At 37.2% G+C, this 26,995-nt stretch overlaps 1 protein-coding gene across 2 annotated transcripts in view; it reads right to left on the bottom strand.

Annotated features, from left to right (window-relative positions):
• The window catches only part of ARHGAP42 (Rho GTPase activating protein 42), a 301,658-nt gene that overhangs the window by 66,575 nt on the left and 208,088 nt on the right, over positions 1 to 26,995 (bottom strand). For both annotated transcript variants that reach the window (XM_037841198.1, XM_037841199.1), the window contains exons 6-8: positions 22,584 to 22,694; positions 3,535 to 3,639; positions 1,452 to 1,581 (exon numbers count right to left, since the gene is read on the bottom strand). In XM_037841198.1, the coding sequence (XP_037697126.1) occupies positions 1,452 to 1,581; positions 3,535 to 3,639; positions 22,584 to 22,694 (346 nt within the window). The remainder of the gene's footprint in view (positions 1 to 1,451; positions 1,582 to 3,534; positions 3,640 to 22,583; positions 22,695 to 26,995) is intronic.

The following is a 26,995-nucleotide window of genomic DNA, read 5'->3' as shown; positions in this document are numbered from 1 at the left end:
TTCCTTAGAGTTAGAAGTCAAATCCATTATAGCCCATACACGATTACTGAATTGAGCTTTTCTCATGAAATGAGGGTGAAAACTAACTATTATGCTCTTAATTATGGAGTAGCTGGGGAGGTCATTAGATTTATCATGTGAGGATCAGAAAACTGCAGACTGGCCAGGAAGCTAATTATGAGAGAGAAAACCCTGGAACTCAGATCTCTCAGGCCAGTGTTTCTTTACTATCTAGTGGTGTAATAATAAAGAAATGTTTGCCAAGTTTCTTGGATAAAATCACTGTTTTCTTTTATACCAAATGGGCATCCCCTGGGCATGTCAAATATAAAACATGTTGGTGTTTTATGGACCATGTTGTATGAATGCCAAAAGCCTCTCACAGCCAATCCATTATCTCTGGATTCCCCATCCCAAATCCTTTAATTAAAATATCTTAACAATCAAAACAACTTCATTATACTATGGTCAACTCACATGGAGTTTAGAGTAGCACTATTCCGTGTGGTTTGCGAACCAGTCTCAACATGCGAAAGAAGTATAACGTGTAAGAGTAAGCATTTCAAAACTAGTATAGATATTTGACTCTGCTGCAAAATCCAAGTACATGGCTTTGTATTTTACCAACATACTAGTCCATGAAGGATTAGAAATAAAAAAACTGTTCCTTTATCACAGATAGTTTGGGAAACAGTGCTTTAGTTCATAGCTGGATTGATAAGATTTAGTCAAAATAGTCAAACTGGTGGTGCCTGGTGACAAGTAACAAGCAGAATGGACTCTACTTAATAAAAATGGCTTCTAATTAATTTTTGTGAGAAAAATTTCTTAGTGTGAGACAATTATAATAGTGCTCTACTGGTTCTGATAGTTATTTCCTAATCTCAGGAAGTAAAGAGTGCCAAATTGACATTACATAATTGCCAATTTTACACCTTAAAACTGATGGAGCCTAGAATTAAATGAAATGCTGCTCTTATTATGATAGTTACCAGGATGATTCATCTTGATGAAGGCTTTCATTTTCAAGTTTCCATGAAACTTTAAGATTAGGTATCACAAGTAAATTCTAAAACTAAACTCATGTTACTGTATTATCACTGATGTCTGTAAGTTCCTATTTCAACAAAATACCAACTTTGAGATCCGAAGCTTTCCTTAGAGTTATAAGTCAAATCCATTATAGCCCATACATGATTACCGAATTGAGCTTTTCTCATGAAATGAGGGTGAAAACTAACTATTATGCTCTTAATTATGGAGTAGCTGGGGAGGTCATTAGATTTATCATGTGAGGATCAGAAAACTGCAGAAAAAATTTCCTCACTTTAGTGGTGGTAGAAGGAGAGTACAGTAAATATGACAAGGAATTTCCTACTTAAAGGAAGGAAGCTATAACATCTCCTGGAAAAATAATGGGAAATCCTAAGTGACATCATGTCTTGACTCACGTTTCTCCTGGACATAAAGGTAGCCCTCCATCGTCCACTGGCTGGGAGGTCTGTAGTCTTGATTGGCAGATTTCATCCTTTGCATCAAACGCTCTACCTCTTGGCGAGTACTTTCAAAATTATTCCTTGTCTGAAGTAAACAGGAAAAAAAAAACTTAGGAACCTCCAGGCTAAAGTATCAAAACTGCAAATGGTACAAAGTGTAACCTTGAATCTTTGGCCTCATCATTACATCCACAACACTGCAAGGTGACCTCCTAACAGTCTGATTTTGAATTGTTTTAGTGAAAACTCCTCTGAATGAGTTTCTCCATATTTCTTTCTTTCTTTCTGAGTGTGTGCGTGTGTGTGTGCGCGCGCGCACGCGTGACTTATTTCCCCTTTCCCTCTCTAACATTACCCAGGGGGCAGACCAGAGCATTTAAAAATATTGTTATATTTTTAGAGTTTTGTATCTCCTAATACCTAAAGTAAAAAGCAGATACATAGGGACTTAAATTTCATTTGCAGGGAAAAACAAATTAAATTCACATACTTTTGAAATATGTGGAACTTAAAAAATCAGAGATGCTCAACAAGAAAAAAGTTCCTCAGCTCTGTCCAAATATTTCTAAAAATCCTAACATAGTTATTAATATAAATTAATCCATAAAAGTTAATAGGTTTCTAAGGTCTAATTCCTTCTGTTCCAGGAAATAGTTTACTTATTTTACAGCATATTTAGTTAAGTTATAGACAGCATCAGATTGTACTTCTCTATGAAAACCTCTTTTGCATTCTGGCAGCATTATCTCAATAATATGTGTTTGAAACATAACTATTACAATCACCTAACTCCAAGATCTTCTTATGCCCTATATTAAGCAAAAGAACTCAATCTCAGAGATTAGAACATTTTTCTGAATTTTCAGTTTTGCTATTTTTTTAATATAAGATTCCAAATTTTCTCCAGTTCCTTATTCCCCTCTTGTCCTCAAATCCAAGGAATATTGACAAAATTGCACTTAATATGATAATAAAACCATCAAAATGCTTTAGCTTTATAATTCCCCTTTTAATACTTACTGAAAAAGTTTAAGTACATTGCATACTGAAAAGCAATTAGATTTGAAATAAATTCTGTGAGAAAATTTAGGTTAAATAAAAAGTTAAACCTCAAAATAAAAGTAGATTGAATCTAATTACATATTTCTCACAGGACACTCCAACTCTTTAATCAGCTATGTACTAGACATCTCTGCAGTGGCAAGAATCACATAAGCAGAGTAATACAAGCTTTTTATAGGAAATTAAGTGAAAGCATCCCAAATTACTTTGGCTACAGAGTACTAGAAACTGGGGTTTGAAAAAGAAATTTTCAATTATAGAAAATTATTACGCATTAAGAGTTCACTATTTTACAGATTTGATAATGCAGAGATGGTTGCCTAAAGTTGTTTTTTTAAGTGGTGAGGTAGCATTTGAAAATCAGAATTTGTAGAAAACTTTACAATCCAAGATTAAAAGAATTCATTAGACAATTTCACAAGATAAACTCTGATAGAAATAGATAGGCTGTTTGTAGGATTTCTCGTGTATGCTTTAAAGGTATCTCCAAATAGCTTCTTCAAACCCACATTCAAATTTATTATTTGAATATAATAAATATTAGATAATAAAACTTTAGAGGGATAGAACTTATAATGCTAAAGTACAAGTCCTTCTTTTCACAAACACATCATTGACGCCCTCTCAGGAAATAAGGTTTGTGCAAAGTCACCCAGTTAAGTAAATGGGAACACTGGATGAAACAAAACAATTTCAAACTTTCAAGTGTTTTCCCCTCAGTAATATTTATTTTTATAAAATTCATTAATATAAATTTTTCTAACACTATAATAGCTTTTTTCCTGATATATTATCAACCAGGAGCTTGAAAAATCTTTTAAAATAAAGTCTAAGTGGCTTTTCTAAATTGGTTGAATTAGTGAAGTTTTCCTATACTTAGACAAGTTTTTGAAAGATTCTAGATATGACTGCATTGTGTCATCCTCTGATCATCAGATCCACCGAGGAGAGGCAGTGAGAACAGGTTTAGTCTTACATTCTGCAAGTTGAACTGCAGCTGCTGCTTATATGGTGCAAATTCCTGGGCAAGTTCATATCCCTCATGGTAAAAAGTAAATAAGCCCTGAAGAAACGACAAAAGCTGCAAAACAAAGAGATAAAAAAAATTATACCTCATTCCATTTCCTCAAACTGATAAATTTCCAGTCTCTTTGTTAGGCAAAACAGTTACTAGACTTGTGGATACTAAACAGAAACCATTAGGGTTAATTTTTACTTTCTTTTTGAGAGACATTTAATTTTTAATCTGATCATGCATAGTTGTGATAACTCCTTTACTATTTAAATACATTAAAAAAATATCCAGGAGAGACCACTAGGGGGGAGAAAAAGCCAAAGTGACATAGGTAGGTCACACCCACAAAAAGCTTATAATCAAAACAAGGAGATAAAACACATGCAAATGTAAGGAAGACTAAAGCAGAAAATCACAGATAAAGTACTAATAATCTACCTGGATGAAATTATGAAAGGAATCACTAGGTGGCAGTACTGATTTGAGTTTTGAACAGACAACATTTGGGCAACTAGTGGGAAGAACTCAGAACAGGTGAGCAAAAGTGTAGAGCTGGATAGCACAGATCTTTCATGAGAGTTGGAGGAAAATCTTTTTTAAACAAGAGAAAAGTCTGTGATCCTAGACTTCCAATCCCAAATTCATGTGTGCTTATTTACTATATCTTTTTCAAAAAGTAAGACTGGCTCTCCAAGGAATTACAGGGTATAGTTGTTTATAAGGAATGTTATATTTTAAAAATAATTGATTTAAATTTTTTCATTTAATTCACTGAGAATTCTTCCCGTGCTTTGTTCACTAATTTGATCTCTCCCATAACCTCCTTCTATACTAAAGTTAAAGAATATTTTCAGGAAGTGGCATAATATGCCTGTAATCCATTATTATAAAAAAATAAGAAAGAAACACAATTTGAAACTGTTTTCATATACGAATAGCATCCTGCCACTTTTGCTGTCTGGGGAAGCAGGGAAAATATTCTAATAAACATCAACTGGTATACCTGTTATGATTTCCAACAGGTAAGCGATAATAACCTACACTTTTCTTCCTTTAGAATTTCAACTATTTAAAAAGTTATGTTCATTTCAGAAAGCATATACTATGAAATCATTTTATTTTGTTATGTTCTTATATTTCAAGGACTTTGTTGTCTTGTTCAACTGTTCCCATTAATAGTCTACCAAAATGTATCCTTTGCCTATCTTAGTTATTTTACATTGTCAATTTTATAGCAAATCATAATTATAATAAAAACTAAATACACTGTCCCTTACTAAAAGGATGCTACAATTTATTTCTCAAATTATCCAATAAAACACATAATCTGCCAAATGTACATATTATAACCTAAGTAAATAAAAATGTAGCTTAAAAATAGGATTAAACAATACTTTTAAGTTTTAGATAGGTAGATTTAGTGTTTTTCAGAAATAAAATAAGAATCTACTTTTGAAGTACATAAACTTTTAGTAACACATACTTTTGAAATATACATTAGTCTTTTAAATATCTCCAAATAATTTATGAAGTTGTTAGAGGAAATACTGTTTAATGTTTTGCTTTCTACAATTATTCCACAAATTGTTTTATGATCGAAATGGATGCCATACAAGGGAGATGGTATTCTAGTATCCTCATAAGTAGAAAGGATTTAATTTTACTTGTAAAGAAGATACATCGTGAATATCTGTTATAAATCTTCCTATAAGACTCCCATTTTCCTGAGACCATCTTTTCTAATACCGACTCTTCAGAATATGGAAAAGAGGCAAAGAACACCAATGTGTTGAAAACAGGAAGCAAGCCATTCAGAAGAATACTAGAAAATTGCTAAAAATTCTAACTAATTATCATTTGCAATTCTTTGTTCACTGAGTTTTTTTTAAATCATCTTTTTTATTGTAGAATATAACATATATACACAGAAGTGATAACTTTCCAACTATAATTCAACAAGTAGTTAGCAAATTTCAAAGAATGTTATGGGTTACAGTTACAGTTTTAGTTATTTCCTTATTGTGAAATATAACACATAGCATATACAAAAAGAAAGTATCTTTCAAAGCATGATTTAACAAGTAGTTATATAGGAAATTTCCAAAAGTGTTATGAGTTGTTACTGCACCATAGTTTCGATTATTTCCTTAATGTGAAATATAACATATATACCACTGCCTTCTGGCCTGCATGGTGGCCACTGAGTAGTCAGTACTTAGTCTTATATTGTTTCCCTTGTATGTGCTGAATTGCTTCTCTGTTGCTGCTTTCAGAAATTTCTTCTTCTCTCCAGTATTTGACAGTCTAATCAGTATTTGTCTCAGAGAAGGTTTATTTGGATTTATTCTGTTTGGAGTTTGCCGAGCATCTTTGATTTCCATATTTATGTCATTTAGACGGGTTAGGAAGTGTTCCCCAACTATGTCTTCAAACACTCTTCCCAGCCCTTTACCCTTCTCTTCTTCTGGGACACCAATAATTCTTATATTTGTTTGCTTCATGTTGCCCACCATTTCTCTGAGATCCATTTCACATTTTTAAAATTTTTTTCACCATTTGTTCTTTTGTGCATTCGCATTTGATTACCCTGTCTTCTAGATCCCCTATTCTTTCTTCTACCTCTTCAAATCTGCTGTTGTGTTTCTCTAGTATATTGCTAATTTGATCCACAGTGTCTTTTATTTCCATCAGGTCTGCTAGTTTTTATTTACTCTTTCAAATTCTTCTTTATGCTTTTCTAGAGTCTTCTTGATTTCCTTTATGTCTTTAGCCATCTCGTTGAAGTTGTTTTGGAGATTTGTTTGTACTTCTTTAATTAATTGCTCCAAATTTTGTGTCTCTTCCAGCTTTTTAATTTGTTTGGCTTGTTCATATCTTTTAGATTCTTCAAGTGCTTTGTGATTTTCTTTTGGTTTGGAGGCATTTGCTTGCCATGGTAAGATTATTTTGGGAAATGCAAGACTATTTGTGCTTTCATATATAATTTGGGAGAGCTACAGCTTGCTGGAGTGCAGTTTCCCTATCCTACCAGCAGGTGGTAGTCTCAAGTCAGTCTTCCTCGAACTTCTCCTGGGCACTGGGCAAGAGTCCAAACCAGGTGGGGAACCAATCAGTGCACTGGTTCTCCATGTGCACCGGGGACTGCCTGCCTGGGGACTGCAATGGGGGCCCTGAGCAGTTAGGGCACTGCAGAGGGAACGTGCCCCATTCCCTGCCTGCCATGTGCCCGCAAGTCTCTGGGGTGTGGGAGGGGCTCCTGATTGCCAGTATGGTGCCCCCTCCTTTCCCCCACCTCTCCCTGGTGCACGCCCCAACCCCCACCCTGAACTTCCATGGGAGGAGAGCAAATGCTACCTCCCGGGTTCCTTCACGGGAGCTCCCGGCTGTATGGCTGTGGAGGATCATCTCCCCTGCTCACCACCAAGGTAGGTACATGGGGAGTGGACAGCCGCTGCCTACTCCCTTGCCCAGAGGTGGTCTCACTGCTGCCAGGGGGCGGTCCTGACCAGAACAAACTCATCCCATTCCTCGAGGTGCCGTCTCTCTTGCGTTTTTGTCGGTGTCCCCTCTGTGTACTGTGGGAGGCCCTCTATGGTCAGTCACACCCCAAAACCACGGTCCTGGGCATCCTCTGGCCCCTCTCTAGTTACTTTCACAGAGGAGAAGCCCATCCACCTCACCTACTCAACCATCTTCCTGAAAAGTCCCACACTGTTTTTATATGTTTGAATTATTACAGCATGGCTTGATGCTCCAGACCTAAATCAAAACATCAGACAACTGGAGAAGATGAAAGGTGCTCTTTCTACCAACTCTTCAACACCCTTAAGGCACCACTTCTCACACCAAGCCTCTTAATCATACTTTCAGATCCACTGAACTGCATGTGGATCCCTTAACTAAAACTATCTTATGGAAGTGTTTCAACATGGGCTTCAGTAAACCAACATTTTCCACTGAATGATGCTTTTTAAATTCTTAATACTGGCTAAAATAACTAAGATTGTGAAATCTTCATTATTCCAATTACATACTCAGCATTTCATACACAGCAACTGCAGTCAAGACAAAAATAAATCCATTGGCATCTTCCAGCAGAGCATGTATGAAAGAACTGCCCATAGATGGCAGCAAAGTTACACTTTTTTTAGGTTTTAATCTAGACTGGTTTATTTTACCCTCAACAAATTTCATGATGCTGTACCAAGGGAACTTAATGGGACAGGCTGAAAAATGTTAAGAGTTTTGGGGAAGACTGCCTGTCCCAGCCTACCTTAAAGCAAGCCTGACACTGATATTCAAAAACAACAACAGCAGCAACTACTACTACAAACTACCAGAGAGATCAAGTTTTAGTTAATTAAGAAAGTGACTACCATCATCAGGAAACATTAATACAGACTTTATCATTCCCAAGGACTTCAGGATCAAATTACAACCTGTTACTTCAAATAAACTGGACTAATGTAAAACTGATACAGTGATCTCCATGTGAGGTGAGGCAGGGATTCAAGGAACCTCAAGAGTCACTGGCAACCAGCACCAGAAGGTTACAGACTTTAGGGAGAAAGCATTGCCTCACTGATGCCTCAATTTTGGACTTCTATAGCCACAAAACCATTTTCTGAATTTTCCACTGTAAATGTGATCAAAAATAATTTAGGGCACACAAAAGCTGTCAGCAACCAGCAAGAACTGGCAGAAACATCTTTCCGAAAGCTCCAGATAACAGTTAAAGGACTGCAGTAACAGGGCAAGTGCCGAAGCAAGAAAAAGAACACTTAAAAGTGGCGGGATCTCTGGTGACCTGGACAGCTTCTCCACCACCCCTCACTGACTTGGGGTGGAGCCAGCCCATGCTCCCAGTGCGGACCCCTGGTCCAGTTACAGAGAAACCCCTGTGCACATCCTGGGAGCATATATGCCTGGTCCAATCTTTCTGATGGTGGCCTCAGGGTCTTACTGTCCACAAACCTGCTATGCGTGTGGAAGGTGGCTCACCAAACTCTCCTACAGAATGCTGTGGGAAAGTAGTGAAATCATGCTGCCTTGTAGGACATAAAGTGCAGTCATGGACCGTGAGCAAACTGTTTCCTAGGGAAGGGGCGACATTTAGAACCATGTAACAGAGGAATTCCTAGGGCCACATATGCATGCCCAAGACAAGATGCATAAGCAGAAAAGATCACGGAGGCACTTACACTTTGGCTTGGCACTATTCTGTAAACTTATTGTATCGATAAGCCCTAAAGGCGAGCACTCACACAAGTCAAGCCACAAAGACTGAGAAAAGTGTTTCATTCATTCATTCATTCATTCATTCATTGGTTAGCTCTTGACATTCAAGGAAAACTCTATGATAACACTAGCTGGATATAAGCTGAAGGAACAGATGCCTCAGTCTAAATTCTAGCAACAACACATTAAATATCAGAATGTCCAGATTTCAACAAAAGGTTACAAAACATACAAAGACATAGGAAGCGATGGCCCAGGCAAAAGGAAAAGACTGAAGCATTAGAAACCATCAATGAGAGGACCAGACCTGGGCCATATCAGATGATGACTTTAAATAAATGGTCCCAAATATGCGCAAAGAGCTAAAGGAAAACATGGACCAAAAGATAAAGGAAATCAGGAAAACAACAGACAGCCACGCAATGAACAAATAGGATAAACCTAAATAGACCTACACAGTTTCATATTGAAATCAAACTGATGAAGGCCAAAGATAAAGAGAAAATTCTGAAAGTCGCAAGGGAAAAACAACATGTCACATACAAGGGAGCTTCCATAAGATTAAGTGCTGATTTCTCATTAAAATCCACGGAGGCAAGAAGTCAGTGCTGAAAGGAAAACACTGCCAACTACAAATTCTGTATCTGGCAAAACTGTCTTTCAAAAATTAGAAACAGCTTAAGACACTACCACAGAAACAAAAGCTGATGTAGTTTATCACCACTAGACTGGTCCTACAAGAGATACTAAAGAGAGTACTGCTGGTTGAGAGGAAAAGATAAGAGACAGATCAAAGCTGCATGAAGAAATAAAGATCTCCAGTGAGGGTAACAACATGGGTAAATACAAATGCGAGTACCGTGGTATTTCTGGTTTGTAACAGCACATTTTATTTCCTAAAGGATCTAAAAGGCAAAGCATAAAATATAATGATAAATCATTGAGTCTGCACTCATTATGTACATAAACATGTAATTTGTGGCAAGAGCTACATAAAGGTGAAGGGAGGGAGGGATAAAGGAAAATTTTTTGTATACACTGTTAAAGTTAAGTTGCTATCAAGGCAAACAAGATTGTTACAGATTTAGGATGTTAAATTTAACTACAAAAAATTTTGGAGAATATGTAACCACATGGAGACAGAAATTAAAGTACATATTGCCAGGGGTGCCAGGCAAGAGGAATGGAGAGGTAATGCATAATGGATGTAGAATTTCTGTTTGAGGAAGTGTAAGAGTTTTAGTAATGGATGGTGGTGAGGCTACTACAGTATTGTGAATGATTAATCCCATGATTGGTAGGCTTCAGAGTGGCTGAAATGGGAAAGTTTATGTTACACATATGTTCCCACAATTCAAAAAAAATAAAAGAAAGAGCAACTGAAGAGATAACAGCAATTAAATGCAGTACATGATCCTGGATGGGATCTAGCAAAAGAGGGAGAAAGGCTCAAGGGGCATTTTGAGGGACCTATGAAAAAATTGGAAAATAGACTGTAAGCTTTATATCAATGATAAGTTTCTTGTACTTGATAATTGCACTTGAGGTGATTACATAAGTGAATATCCTTGTTCTTAGGAAATGTACATGGCTATATTAAGTGTTCAAGGAACATGATGTATACAACCTACACAAACAAACGGGACTGCTAAATTAGATACACAGATTAGATGGAGAAGGAAGGAAGGAAGGAAGGCAGGAAGGAAGGCAGGAAGGAAGGGAGGGAGGGTTATTTTGGCAAAATGTTAAAATTGGTAGATCTGCGTATCTGTAGGGGTGGGATACAGATATGCTGGAATTCTCAATATGGGTTTTGTATTATTTTTGTAAATGTCCTGTAAGTTTTAAAGTATTTCAAAATAAAAAGTTTAAAAATGAAGAAAAAAATTTGATACTGCATTCACAGATAAATAATATTTCAAATGACACATGATTTTTGACCCTTACAAGTCAGCAAAGGAAACAAATATTGATAATTCACCAACCTTTTAATCACCTGACAATTAAGTGAAGTATAGATGTGACACTTGCCACTGTTTCATGCCTTAAAGCCACCCCCATTACTAGGGACAAAGTGGATAGCAGAGAAAAGAGAAAATCAAAGGGGTTAGTAGTGGCATGGGGTGAGGGAAAGAACTTCAAAGCAGTAGATACAATGATTTCAGATGACTGCTGCCCAAACTGAGCAAAACCACCAGTGTGTACATGCTCTCCTAACGATGTGATTCATTCCTATGAGCTTGGCCTCTTTTGTAAAGTGACAACACTCAATTATTACAATTAATTACTTTCTTTATCTTCATAAAATTCCCTAACTGGAAGGGTAGTTCCATCTGCCCCTGAGGAACACTGCCAAAGAGGCTCAGAATTTATTCTTGAATTTGACAGAGACCTCACAATCATTTTCTACAAAGGCCTCCAGTATCTCTACCAACAAAGTAAGACCGGTTGTCAAATAAGATTTAGTGACCATCTAGTAGCAGTAGATACTATATAGCACAAATCTTTATATTCTAGAACTTAATAAACACTTTCCTCACACAGCCATAATACTTAATGGTATAAGACAGGATGCTTTTCTCCTAAAATCAGGAGCAACACAAGGATGTTCACTCACCACTTCTTTTCAACACTGTACTGGAGGTTCTAGTCAAGGCAATTAAGCAAGAAAAAAGAAATAAAAGACATTCAGATTGGAAGTTAAAAAGCAAAATATCTGTATTTACAGATGACAAGATCTTGTATTTAGAGAATCCTAAGAAATCCACTAAACACTAGAACTAATAAACAAATCTAACAAGGTTGCACAATACAAGATCAATATAGAACAATATACAAACTTCAACTGTTTCTACATACTTGCAAAGACCAATGTAAAATGCAATTAAGAAACAATTCCATTTACATTAACATCAAAAAGAGTAAAACACTTTGGAATAAATTTAACAAAAAAAGTGCAGAAATCAGAAAAACACCTCATGTCCATGGATCAGAAGACTTAATATTGTTAAGATGGCAACACCCCCAAACCGATCTATGGATTCAACACAATCCCTAACAGAATTCCAGCTGGCTTTGTTGTAGATAATCACAAGCTGAATCTACCATTCATACTGAATTGCAGGGGACCCCTGAATAATCAAAACCATCTTGAAAAGGAAGAAGAAAGTTGGAGGACTCTCACTATGCGATTTCAAAACATACTACAAAGCAAGAGTAAAGACAGTGTGGTACTAGTATAAGGAAAGACATATAGATCAGTGGAATAGAATTGAGAGGGCAAAGTAAACACAAATGTCAATGGTCAGCTGTTATTCAAGAAGGATATCAAGGCCATTCAATGGGAAAAGAAAAATATTTTCAACCAATGGTGCTGGGACAATGGGATAGCCACATGTGAAACAATGAAGTTGGACCCTTACATCACGCCATAAGCAAAAATTCACTCAAAATGGATCAAAGACTTAACTGTAAAAGATAAAACTCTTCATTTCTCCAAAGAAGATATACAAATGGCCAATACAAAAATGAAAAGATACTCAACATCACTAGTTATTGCAGAGAAATGCAAATCAAAACCACACTGAAATACCACTTCACACCACTAGGACAGCTAGAATCAAAAAGACAGATAGTAAGTGTTGGTGAAGATGTAGAGAAAGCAGAACACTCATAAACTGCTGATGGGAATGTAAAATGGTGCAGCCACTTTGGAAACTATTCTACTAGTTCTTCAAACAGCTAGATGTAGACCCAGCAATTTCACTCCTAGGTATTATCCCCAAGATAAATGAAAGTGCATGTCCACACAAAACTTCCTAAGGAGGAAACAACCCAAATGTCTATCAACAGATGAATGGATAAACAAAATGTAATACAGTCATACAATGGAATATTATTCAAGCATGACAAGTAATATACATGCTACAATATGGATGAATCTTGAAAACATTATGCTAAGTGCAAAAAGCCAGTCACAAAAGACCACATTCTGTGGGATTTCATTTACATGAAATGTCCCAAATAGGCAAATCTACAGGCAGAAAATAGATTAGTGGCTGTTTCAGACTGGCAGGGCTAGGTGGATGGGAGGCCTGATAACTAGAGTTCACATGATTTCTTTTTGAGATGATGAAAATATTTGAGGATAGCTTCAAAATGATTACCCAGTGCTTTAATTCAAATGCATACATTTTTAGAGGAGTTTCTTGAATGGAAAAAAAGGGGGTGAGGGGTGGGTATCAAAATCTAACCAAATTATAAATGGGTTAAGTTGAAGAAAGAGAAGAGAAAAACAAGGATGGAAAATGACTGGAGAGATGACTTTTAAAATAGAATGATGGGGATAACCTAAGATGGCGGCTAGGAGAGACAAGGCAAAAAAACACCTCCATGAAAAATACTAGATAAAAGCCAGAAAGTGATCCAGAACACCAATTCCAGCGATGCACCAGCTGGAAAAGGTCTGCTAAATCCACAGGGGCCATGCACTTGGTGAAAATGGGAGTCCGCAGTCTGAAATGAGTGAGTAAGCTTGTTGAATATCCGGCAGCCACGCTGTGGTGTGGGGAAACCATGGGTTGGCATTTGGAGGCGGACTAGTTCTTTTTTAAAAAAAACCCAAAAGCGGCTGGAGATATGGCAGTGAGAACAGCACAGTGAAGCACGGCAGAAATGGGCTGTGCGAACACCTCAATATCTGGCATGGAAATTAGCCTTTCGCACACCTGCTGCTAATTGTCTCGGAACAAGGAAGGCAGAGGTAAGCCAAAAGGGGAAGAAAACCACACCCCTTGCTGCCATCTTCCTGGTGTGCTGGGAACGCTCCTGCCTGGCACTGGAGCCACAGCCCAGAGCTGCGCCAAAAAACCCAGTGTGACAGGAAGTGTTTCCAGCAACATACACAGACGCCACAATAGCGGGTGCAGACAATAGCCTTTCGCGCACCCACAGCTAATTGTGGAGCTGGGAAGGTGGAGCTGTGTGAAAAGGGGGAAATTAACATGCCCCATTCAGCCATCCTTACAGCAGGCTGGGTACGCCCCTGCACGGCCCGGCGGCCCAGAACTTCCCTTGAGGGATGGCACGCACTTGTGATGCAGCACAACCTTCGCTCAGCAGAGGCCCTAGAAGGGCATGGGTTAGAAGAGGGACCCACTTGGAAATCCCAGGGTCCATACACCAATACCAAGGACTTGTGGGTCAGTGGCAGAGACAATCTGTGATGAGACTGAAATGAAAGTTTAGACTCTTGCAACAGCCTTAAATCTCCAGGAACACCTGGGAGGTGTGATTATTAAAGCTGCCCTCCCTCCCTAACCACTCAGACAAATGCCCCACATTCAGGGCGGACAGCACCAACAACACACCCAAACTTGATGCACCAATTGGACCCCACAAGAATCAGACCCCCACACAACACAAAGACAAAGTTGGAGAGAACTGACTTGAGGGGAATAGGAGACCAGCGGACGCCATCGGCTGGTTAGAGAAAGTGTACGCCACCAAGCTGTAGATCTGACAGATTAGAGACTAGTCTTTGAATAATTCTACTTATCCTAAAAGAACCCTATCAAGTAAAGCAAATGCCAAGAGGCCAAAAACAATAGAAAATTTTAAAGCATATGAAAAAACCAGATGATATGGATAACCCAAGCCCAAACACCCAAATCAAAAGATCAGAGGAGACACAGTTCTTGGAGCAATTAATCAAAGAACTAAAGACAAACAACGAGAGCATGGCACAGGATATAAAGGACGTGAAGAAGATCCTAGAAGAGCATGAAGAAGAAACTGCAAGAGTAAATAAAAAATAGACGATCTTATGGAAATAAAAGAAACTGTTGACCAAATTAAAAAGATTCTGGATACTCGTAGTACAAGACTAGAGGAAGCTGAACAACGAATCAGTGACCTCAAGGACCACAGAACGGAAAATGAAAGAACAAAAGAAAGAATGGGGGAAAAATCGAAAAAATAGAAATGGACCTCAGGGATACGATAGATAAAATAAAATGTCCAAATATAAGACTAATTGGTGTCCCAGAAGGGGAAGAGAAGGGTAAAGTTCTAGAAAGAGTATTCAAAGAAATTGTTGGGGAAAACTTCCCAAACCTTATACACAATATAAATACACAAAGCATAAATGCCCAGCGAACTCCAAATAGAATAAATCCAAATAAACCCACCCCAAGACATATTCTGATCAGACTCTCAAATACTGAAGAGAAGGAGAAAGTTCTGAAAGCAGCAAGAGAAAAGCAATTCACCACATACAAAGGAAACAACATAAGACTAAGTAGTGATTACTCAGCGGCCACCATGGAAGTGAGAAGGCAGTGACATGACTAATTTAAAATTCTGAGAGAGAAAAATTTCCAACCAAGAATACTTTATCCAGCAAAGCTCTCCTTCAAATTTGAGGGAGAGCTTAAATTTTTCACAAACAAATGCTGAGACGTTTTGCTAATAAAAGACCTGCCCTACTTCAGATACTAAAGGGAGCCCTACCAACAGAGAAACAAAGAAAGGAGAGAGAGATATGGAGAAAGGTTCAGTACTAAAGAGATTCAATATTGGTTCATTAAAGGACAATAAGAGAGAGAGGGAAAAAATATATCTGACAAACATAAACCAAAGGATAGGATGGCTGATTGAAGAAATGCCTTCACAATAATAACATTGAATGTAAACAGATTAAACTCCCCAATTAAAAGATATAGATTGGCAGAATGGATCAAAAAATATGAACCATCAATATGTTGCATGCAAGAGACTCATCATAGACACAGGGACACAAAGAAATTGAAAGTGAAGGGATGGAAAAAATATTTCATGCAAGCTACAGACAAAAGAAAGCAGGAGTAGCAATATTAATCACAGATAAAATAGACTTTAAATGCAAGGATGTTATGAGAGACAAAGAAGGCCACTACATACTAACAAAAGGGGCAATTCCACAAGAAGAAATAACAATCATAAATATTTATGTACCCAATCATGGTGCCACAAAATACATGAGACAAACACTGGCAAAACTAAAGGAAGCAATGGATGGTTCCATGATAATTGTGGGAGACTTCAACACATCACTCTCTCCTATAGATCAATCAACCAGACAGAAGACCAAAAAGGAAACTGATAACCTAAACAATCTGATAAATGAATTGGATTTAACAGACATATATAGACCATTACATCACAAATCACAACAATACACATTCTTCTCTAGTTATCATGGATCTTTCTCCAGAATAGACCATATGCTGGGACATAAAACAAGCCTCAATAAATTAAAAAAAAAAAAAAATTGAAATTATTCAAAGCACATTCTCTGACCACAATGGAATACAATTAGAAGTCAGTAAACATCAGAGATTTGGAAAATTCACAAACACCTGGAGGGTAAAAATGAAGGGAGATGAAAACATTCCCAGGTAATCAAAAGCTGAGGGACTTCACCACCAGTAGTTCAGTCCTCAAGAAATGCTAAAGGGAACTGTGCAGGCTGAAAGGAAGGGACACTAAACAATTGACTGAAACCACATGAAGAAATAAAGATTTCCAGTAAAGATGACATGGTAAATATAAAGACCAATACTACTGTAGTTTTGATTTGTAACTCCATTATTTACTTCCTACAGGATCTAAAATACATAAACTGTAATGATAAATCAGTAGTTTGGGACTGAATGTAAAATATGTAATTTTTGACAAGAACTACATAAAGGTGGGGGAATGGAGGAATATAGGAACATAGTTTATGTGTACTATTGAAGTTGGTATCAAAGAAAACAAAATCGTTACAGATTTAGGATGTTAAATTTAAGCCCCATGGTAAACAAAAAGAAAGTATCAGAGAATATGATCATAGAGATGAAAAGTAGAGGATGGGTTACGAGAAGTGGGGGAAGGGGCAATGGGGAGTTAAGAAATGAGTGTAGGGGTTCTGTTTGGGGTGAAGGGAAATTTCTAGTAATGGATGGTGGGAAGCTGATGGCATTGCAACACCGTGAATGTGATTAATACCACTAAATGGAATGCTTGGGAGGGGTTGGAATAGGAAGATTTATGCTATATATATGTTTCCAAAATGGAAAAAAAAGTCTAAATAGATAATGACAATTACATGCCATAGATGATCCTGGATGAGATGTAAGAATAGAAGAGAAAAGGCTCAAAGGGACACAATTGGGACATAAGAAAAAAATGAAATATAGAATGTAAGCTTTATATCAATGTTAAATTTCTTGAATTTCTTAACCACACTTAATGCCATTACATAAACGAATATTCTTGTTCATAGGAAATGTATAAGTGAATTATATTATTTGCTCAAGGATGTATGCAACTTGCTCTCATATGTTCAGAAGACAGAGCAACAGATGATGGATGACAGGGAGGGAGGGAAAAAAACAAATGGTAAAGTGACAAAATATTAAAGTTGGTAGATCTGGGTATCGGTGGAGGGGGGCTGGGGTAGGCCGGAGTTCTGTGTATAGGGTTTGTATTATTTTTGCAACTGTCCTGTAAGTTTGAATTTATTTCAAAATAAAAAGTAATTAAAAAAAAATAGAATGACGGAAGAACAAATGACTGAATGGACAGGTAAGTACATTGATTCAATTAACAGAATGAAACTTTTTGAAGTTGTGGCCATATATCACCTCAAGAGGGAAGAAATCACTGGAGTTCCTGAAAAGATGGATTTCAAAGCCTTCAAGTGGATGGGATTGAGATGAAACGGTCTGAGATAAACTGTCATGGTAAATAAACAAAAGCAATGGGGAATTAATCATCTTATCTTTACAACTATAAAGGAAGGAAGAAGGTAAGGTAACCAGTGGGGTGATAAAGTCCACTAGAAGCTACATGAAGACCATGACATTACATGACAGATTTCCAAAATGAAGTTCAAGGGGAACAGTCACCAAACAAATAGCACATTTTTCTTACTTTCACAAAATTCTATTACTATCTAACTGCTATTACAAATTTTGGATTTTCAATAGCAGTACCTAGAACTAAGCCCGAAGTCCATTACTTATTTTTAAGATACATGACCTGAGAAGAGCTTTCTTGTTTCATTTTTATAGAATGATGGCACTAAGGTTTAAGCAGGATAGAAATTCAACCTTTTGTCCTACAGCGTTTCAAAAGATGACAGTCTGTTGTGTTCACTTTGATTTTTCCAAATTAAAATTTAAAGCTAACCAATCATATTTAAAAAGAAGAGCACAAAAATGTCTAACTTTCAAGACCTGTAGGCTTATATGCTAGCAGATGGAGCTTTAAGCTATTGGTCAGTCTCAAAATTCGTCCACTTTTTTAAATTTAGAGAGCATAAGAAGCATTTTATTGTATACTTCATAATATAAATGCTAAAACATATTAAGTAAAATAAGTGAAATTTTCTTCAGCAGACACTTTAAAATTAAATTTAGCTGTCCAAAGAAAGAGTACCAAAAGCAGTATATTTTAGTTTCTACATAAGGGCTTGTTTTCATTTCTCATATTAAATTTAATCATATTAAATTAATTTAGTCATATCAATTCATATTGAGTATATATGAATTGACTTAAAATTCAAAAATACTAAAATGAAGTCTGAACTTTGCTTTTTATGTATATTTGGAAACGTTACAATTGAAAGATATATTCATAAAAACTTCATCTGGCTTTAAAGTTACTACTAATAAAATGGATTCACAAATGTTATTTACATACCTAGTTATAACAGTAAAAGTGATAGTTTATACCAGCTGGTACCATACAGATGATAACTAAGAACCAGGTACTTCCTATGTGCATTATATGCAAGGCTTGATCCTCACCACAATTTACAGATGAGAACCATGAAGCAGAGTTTGAATAATGAGCCTAAGCCACACAGCTGTTAGATGTATAGCCAAGTTTGATCTTATTGCACAGCTTCCACTCATTTAGCCATTTTACTTCTCTTTTACTTAGCAAAGGCAAGATAAACTTTTATTTACATCTTCTAATTTTAAGCTATTTTAAAATAACTACACAACACCATTTCGTAGATTCATTCACATTTGGTCATAGCAAGTATCATGAAGGAATAAGGTATACAGTCAAGTAGCCACTGAGGTAGTAAGTGGTACCACAAAGTGACTACAGATTTAGGGTCTGGATTCCTGGTTCGCCACCCCACTCCCACCCCACCCCATCCCCATTAGGCTGTGACCTCAGAAAGCTAACAATCTTTCTATGACTCAACTCTTCATCTGGAAACATAACAACCTCATAATAAAGTGGTTGTGGGGTTTATATGAAATAACACAGGAAAACACATAGCACATAGTAGTTGCTCGAAAAACATTAGCCCCAGCTACGCATGCTCAAAGGACATAATCAAAACATACACAAACTGCAGCTGAATGAACTGTACGGGAGTTATGTGAACGAAAATTCTTTTAGTTTTCTGAGTCACAAACCTCCATGTAGCCTAAAATACTTCTGAAACCCTAGGACTCAACCCCCTGCTAGTGTACCTGTGGACCCAGAGTGCTTCTCTAGCTTCTAATCCCGCAAAATTGTCATAAGCTCTGGCAGCTATGAGGAGTAGGAGGACCTGACACGGAAAGGAGCAGGAGATGATGTCTCTCCCTCTCTGATCTCTTCCTCCCCCTCTACCCCACCATGACAGACCTGAACTTGTGTATCTTGTTGGCACATCTATAAAGATGGGGTCTAGAACTGTCCAACAGAAGCATAAATTAGCCACAAATGCAAGCAATATAAGTAATTTAAAATTTTCTAGTAGCCGTGTTAAAAATAGTAAAAGGAAACAAATGAATTAAATTTTAACAATGCATCTTTATATTTAACCCAAAATATTACTATTGCAACATGACATCAATATTTAGAAAGTATTGAGATTTTTTCATTAATTTTTCTTTTCATAGTAAGCCTTTGCAATCTCATGTGCATTTCACCCATACAGCACATCTCAATCTAGACTAGCCTCATTTCAAATCTCAATAGCCACATATGGGTAGAAATTACCCGCTACCTACAACCATGTTCTATATAAAATATAACAAACTTGAAGGAAGGTGGTCATTAAAATTGTGTAGCTTATGGACAACTGAGTTTAAAAAGTTGATTTTAAGGTAAACTTTGATAATAACATATAGTTTACTTATTAAAAAAATTCAATGTTCCCTCTTATTCCATGTATTATTAGTCCTAGCTTTTTCTTCAGATAATGGCAAAACTGGAATATTTATTATTCCTAACGTTAACTAAATACTCTGTAGACATTTTATTACAAATAGTAGGACACTGAGATTAACTAAAATAATGTAAAAATTATCTAAAATGTATCATTATAAAGTAAGGTTATTAAATGTGAATTGCCATTCCCTATTTATATTTTCCCCTTGATTTTTCAAAATCTGAAAGAGATAAGGTCAATCTCAGAGCATTTTGCTTTATTCTTTGCTTACATCTCTTATACTTTAAACAAATATGGATTAAAAGCAGAACAGACTGCTAGATTTCTGCAACATGCAACAAAAATGCAAAGAGGAAATGGATTTCTGCAGAATAAAAACTGTAAGGATATTAAAGTATCCTCATGGGTTATTCTGTTTAGAGTTCCTGGGAGCTTTGTTTCTGAAATTATTAAACGTTTTCCCTCTGAATTAATTTGTTAATGCATAACCTAAAGATCAATATGCCCATGTTTTATTGGTCCCATTTCTATTCTACCCATTATTGAAATGGAAATTAAGCAAAGCCCCATGGATTAGACTTTGAGAGTAGAAATGAGAACGAGACTAAACTGACAGTGCTATTTGGTTTGGCCAGACACACCAATAGGAAAATATAGCAGCCAAGAAAATATTTTGGAAGAAGAACAAATTTACCATCAATTTTGTTTGTGGTGTCATAAGAAAGGAATGGATTTCAGAAGACATCAGTTTTGTTTAAGGTAGAGGGAAGGAAAAAGCACATTTCAATTAAAAGACAGCTGCCCCTTTTCTGCAGGTCCTATTATCACAGGAATTCATAAATTCTTATCATTCCTGCTATCACCTGAAGCAAACGATTTTACAGTCTTCTTCGTAGACCTCTGATGTCATCTTACAGCTTGGTCTAATTCACTGCTCTCAGACAGGATGGGCTATAAAAGAGGCTTAGCGAGGAAAGGGGACACCCCCATCCCCCTCCAGGAGAAGGTGTACAGATGTGAAAGCTTCATTCCAGAAGCAGCAGTCAAGCACAGCATATGAAAGGAATGGGAATAGGCAAGGAAGAAGTATGAAGGAAAACTGTCAAATTCATGAGGGCCCCATGACATGTGATGTCAAACAGAACTAAAATTTAGAAATCCCAGGAGGCAGCCCCCAGGGAGGAAGTTTGCCAGCACACAGCGAGGCTTCAGAATGGAAGCAGGAATAGAAATTATTGGTCATCTTCCCAGAACAGGGGTTATTAGGCCAACTAGTTGTCCATGCACCCCAGACGAGCTCTGGAAGGCCCCCTCTTTTTTTTTTTTTTTTTTTTAATATTCATTTTATTGAGATATATTCACATACCACACAGTCATATAAAACAAATCATACATTTGATTGTTCACAGTACTGTTACATAGTTGTACATTCATCACCAAAATCAATCCCCAACACCCTCATTACCACACGCACAAAAATAACCAGAATAATAATTAAAGTGAAAAAGTGTGCTTCAGGTTTTAAAGCAGGGAAGGATAGTGAGGCATTTGGAAGGCCCCCTAATTCTATAAAGTTTAATCAGATCCTGAAAGAGTCTGTTGTTATATGAGGTTACGAATCTATTCTAGGGGATTCAAGGACTCAGCTATTTGGCAAACAGAAGTTGAAGTAAGTCTGGTATCCCAGTTAAAATGTAAAAGTTAAATCCCTGAGCCTGAGTGGTGGCCTCCAGTTCCTTAAATCCGTCTAGCTAAAGAGCTGGTCTTACAAACTTGCCAAGTGCCTAGATTTCAGGAGAGAGTCAGGTGGCCCCAGCTGAAAGGAGAGAAGTGACACAGAGGTCCTGGGAGCTGGGCAGGGCCTGACAACTGTCCCAGCCTCCGTTCTGTCTCAGGCTCTCACTGTCTTCACTGAAGGGTTTCCATTAGAAAATGTACTGTGTTAAATATGTTTTTAAGTTTGTCCGTCTTTGTTGCCATCATTCCACTAAAATAGGATCAGGATATTTTATTTCTTACTATTAATAGATTTTTTTAAAAGTCTAGGAAGAAAAGAATGGCTTAAATTAGATAATTTGATTACCATCTTTATCCTCTCATCTCATGGAAATTGAGCCTATAAATATAATAAATGATTGTCTTGACTCTAGACACTTACCTTTATCTATTCATCATAGATGATGCTTCTTGAAGATGCTTATCCAGGCAATATCGTAGCACATTAGGGTAATACTTGAGGAAAAAATGCTAAGAAAATGAAGTAAGCTTACAAAGACCAGCCACCTGTTCTTTTTTGTAATGCAGTTTACATCAGGGAATCCATTACTTTTTATGCTGACTTAGGAAAATAAATGACTTCATAGGAAAGTCAGGCAGATTCTAGCCTTGCAAGGAAGTGGGGTGGAACAAAGAAAAGTTTTAAGGTGAAAACCTAAAGTAAAGTTTTCTCCCTTCACCTACAGGTTTGGTAAATACTGGTGAGGTGTATTTGTGTCTTAAAAAAATCATAATATGTTAATTTTAATAGGATGTTTAGAACCTACTATTTTATAGGGAAACTATAACTTACCGGTTCAACAAATTCAAACTTCTTTTTTTCTTGAACTTCTTGAATTTTAAACACATATTCTAGTGATGCCTCATAGAAGTTTTGATGTTCTCGGTCAATCTGTGAATCAGCCTAAAGAGTAAAAAAAACAGGCAAAGCTTGACAGGAGTAATTATGGACAGCTTTTTATATGTAGAGAGAGGGACTCAAAACCTGATCTACTCTGAAATCTTTATTAAAAATTAGTTCCTGCAAAAAGTTTTAATTTAGCATTTGTTTTTATGCCCTGGGATATACACAGACTAGGAAAACATAGTATTTGCCCATAAGAGATTATAGAACATGGAGTGGAATGGAAAAAAACAAAACAGAGTAAGCATATATTGATTATATCAAAAGTATTATTATAAAAGAGGTATATAAATGTAGATGAAAACTATGGGATCATAGGAGAGACTAAATTATTAAAGAAAATGATGATGTTTCAGTTCAGTCTTAAGATGAACAACCAATAACGGATGCTCAAAGATCAAGAAAATGCACACTCATGAAAAAGCAAAGATGCATGGAACAGTTTGGCAGAATTTGGCTGCAGAGTAAATACAGCCAAATTTGTTTGGAGAAAGGGAGTGAGAGGAGAGGCTGGCTTCACACTAAAAAAGATCTTAGACACTGCATAACAAATTTGAATTTTAATTGGTAGAGAATCATCTTAGAATATTAAGCAGGAGAGCCTCCTCATTAGGCTCTTAGAAAGATCCCATTGGTGGCAGTACAATAAAGTCAATGGATCTAACCACATTAATCATGTTCTAACAATGACATGCAGTTTTATTCTTTCTGTTTACAAGGTTATTCTGACAAAATGTGGAAAAGTATTCTTGAGATAATTTCATTTTCTTTTTTACTTTGCCTCCTCTTCCCTCTTCTATGCCCACTATCATCCCCAGATGATACTACTTTGGTTTAGTCAAGAGGCATGATGGACTATTGCCCAGTCTCATACTCCTCTGCCAGCTAAGATTACCAAAGGCAGATGAAAAGAATGGGTCTCTCGAACTAAGTGTCTGCCATCAAAAATCTGGGAATAGAAAATTGCTTTGGAGCCATTTTACAATGGTAATTTCACAAACAAAAGCTAACCAAATTTCAAGTTAGGTTTGCTGGTCTGATATCATAGCATCCTAACTTCATTTGGAACACCTTTAAAAATATTTATTATATATTTATTGATATAATTAAAAGTAATTAAATATTACAAGCCACTCACTAGAGATTTTTAAAATTGAGAATTACAGGTTTATAAGCTAATATATGTAAGGTACAATTAAACCAAGGGTTGAGGAAATGCAGACCAAAAATTCCTCAACCCCCAAAGATTATTTAGGAAATTATATAAGTATCAATAAAAAGAAAATCACTATTTCACATAAATTATATGTTTTTTTCTTCTTATCATCCCATAGGGGAACACAGGATTTATAAGAATGAACAATAAGTTGGTAAACAAGGTTTCAGTTCTGGTGTGCTGGTAAATGTGTAATAACTGGCTCTCGGGAGGTGGTGGGGGGGTGGGGGATAGCTTGCAGCACTGCTGATTTCTGTGTGTAAATATTCCCCAAAGTGGCCAGTTTCAAGCTACAAACCCGACATGACTGAATGTGGAAACCACAAAGAGATGCACACAACCAGCATTCCAGAGCAAGTATACCATTGCGAGTAAGGGATGCCAGAATATTTTCAGTATCAGAGACAACAAATCTATTCCACAAGTTATTTCTCAAGCTTTTATTGTTCTTCAAAAGATAATGTGCTGTTTAGCACATGGGATCAAACCAGGATGTTGTGGTGCCTTTCAAACCTAAAATGTTAGTTTCTGAACAACAGAGCTATACAGAGAACAGTTATCACAGCAGGCCTGACTGCTATCCTTTCAAGGGCCTGCTTACAAGGTTGGCCCTTCCTTTGCTGTCTTCTGGCAATGTGGATTTGGGGAAGGTTCCCACAATCTTAAATGATACAAGTGGCTCACTGTATCTAAACTGTTTGTACAATGTGGCTTCTGCTGAATACCTGCTTTCCTTCTGGAAGTCTAGAATTTTGATACATGCCAGAGAGGACCTATGTGACCAGCCCCCAATAAAAACCCTGGGTACTGAGTCTCTAATGAGCTTCCTTGGTAGACAATATTTCATAAGTCATCACAACTTGGAGCTGGGGGAATTCAGCATGTCCCATGTTACTGCAGAGAGACGACTCCTGGAAGCTTCCATGAGCTCGCCCATAAGTAGGACTACATTCTGAGTTCTGTGAGTCCTCCTAGCAGATCACCGAATTGGGAGTGGGGGGTAGAGGGTTGGTTTTAGGGAACCACAACACAAGAGCATCAATTCATTTCTTCAGAAACTTACTTGCCAGGCACAATCCCACCCCACAAAAAGGTGAGTGGGGTGGCGTGGGGAGAGGGGGCAAAGAATGGATATAAGAGAAATAGTGAATCTTGCCATTTGCCTGTTAAAGATGTTTTCATCACCTCTGGGCTACATGACTGAAATTCTACATGACTGAATTATACCACAAGCTGTTTTGAAAGGTCATCCAGAATATACAGTACTTAAGGAATATGACAGATTAATTTCTTTACAGTACAAGATTTAGACATGGATTCTTTTACTTGTGATGAATCTCTTTAGTACTTAAGCACTTAATGTGTGGTTCACTAAGCAGACATTTGTTTATATACCTGCTAGCAACTGGTGCCACATATTTTGTATGAGATAAGTAGGGTAATCATATAATTCATCACCCAGACTGGGGCATTCAAAGAAATGAAAAGGAGCATTATTAAAATTATGCCAGCACAAAAGGTGTACACCAGGACCATCCATGTCAGATGGGGTTATAGAGTTATCCCAGCATGAAATTGAATTAATTTTATAAGAACACCATATAGTTATGCAAATACCTAGATTCCTCCCAAACTACAACAAGCTATCACAATTCAAAACATGGAAAAAAGCCTCAGGTGGTATTTCTCGGAACATTCCCAGAGGAGAAAAAGATTTAAGCAGGATTTTGAAAAATGGGGAAGTTTAGAGTAGGTGGAGATAAAACAAGAAGTTTGAGTGAGGGAATGGAGTCTGGAAAACAGAAGTTATGTTTATAGTCAGGTTTATAACTAAAGGTTTGGTCTGGAACAGTCAGAAATGATAGTTAAGGCAGGAAAGATAGGGTGAGTGCCGACTTCATCCTACAGCCAGAGCAGAAGCTTGAGGAAGGACTGAGAAGAACAAAACAGCATTTCAAGATTAATGTGAGGATTATACAAAACATATCACTTCAACAGTGGGGGTGGGTGCATCAGAAATTCTGGCCAGGTAAATGTGTACAGTGCATGCCAGCAAGAAAGAAAAGCTGAAAGAAATGGGGGTGTGAGAAGCAAGAGAAGTGTCAATGATAACTTTGATAAAGGAAATAATATCAGCATTAACAGAAAGTTAAGGAAATGAAAACTGGAAGCCAATTGGGAAGAATGTGATGTGCAAAAATTCACGTGTTGGGAGGCGGGGCAAGATGGCGGAGTGGTGAAGAACAGAATTTCGTCTCTCCCCTAGAGCAGCTGGCAATTACCAAAGAAATATCTGAAACAGTGTTTTCGGGGTCTCCAATAACCAGTCACACATTGGACACAAGTTTAGAATTGGAGGAAAAGCTGAGATCGCAGCGAACATTGTAAGTTCCCCGGACCAGGGGTCTGGCGCCCCTCCCCACCCAGACCTCACAGACTGTCTTGCTGCCGGCTCCCTGAAGGGGGGGGGGGGGGGGGGCAAAAAAAAGCAATCTGCTGAGGGCAAGAAGGGAGGCTCAACCCAGCCTCAATTGCAGAATTAATTAACAAATTAATTAACTAACTTTGGGAGCTGGGGTGCTAAAGAAGGGCTGGGCTCCGAGAAGTGGGGGCACGTAAAAGCGGGCACCCATTCCCAGACTCCAAAAAAGCCATTTTTTTCCCCTATATTTTGTCCCTTCTGGCTGATCACTGATCCCTTATCTTTTTGCATTTCAATAGCCCCCGGCAGGAGTGGAACTGAAGCGGTTGGAGAGTAATTACCAGACAATAGCCCAAAGCATATCTTTAAATGCTCTATTCTGACACTGACAAAACTTCCAGGCTGGGGAAACACTTTTAAAAGAGACTTTTTTTTTTTCCCCCTTTTTCTTTTTCTTGATTTCTTCTCTACTTTTTTTTTTTTTTTTTTAAATCTAAAAGTAATATATGTGCTTATTTTCTATCAGAAAGCCCAGGTTGAGGGACTAGGCTAGGCTTGGGGGAGACAGAGTACCCACAGTGTCTTTGAATTCCGTACACACTACTGAAGGCCTCCACCCCCGTCTTTAATTGGCAACTCAGGCTGACCAAGGAATCTACCTGG

Source organism: Choloepus didactylus, chromosome 6 (genome assembly GCF_015220235.1).
Source record: "Choloepus didactylus isolate mChoDid1 chromosome 6, mChoDid1.pri, whole genome shotgun sequence".
NCBI classification, from domain to species: domain Eukaryota; kingdom Metazoa; phylum Chordata; class Mammalia; order Pilosa; family Megalonychidae; genus Choloepus; species Choloepus didactylus.
The sequence above is the reverse complement of the archived record's forward strand: the minus strand, read 5'-3'. Positions and strand labels throughout refer to the sequence as shown.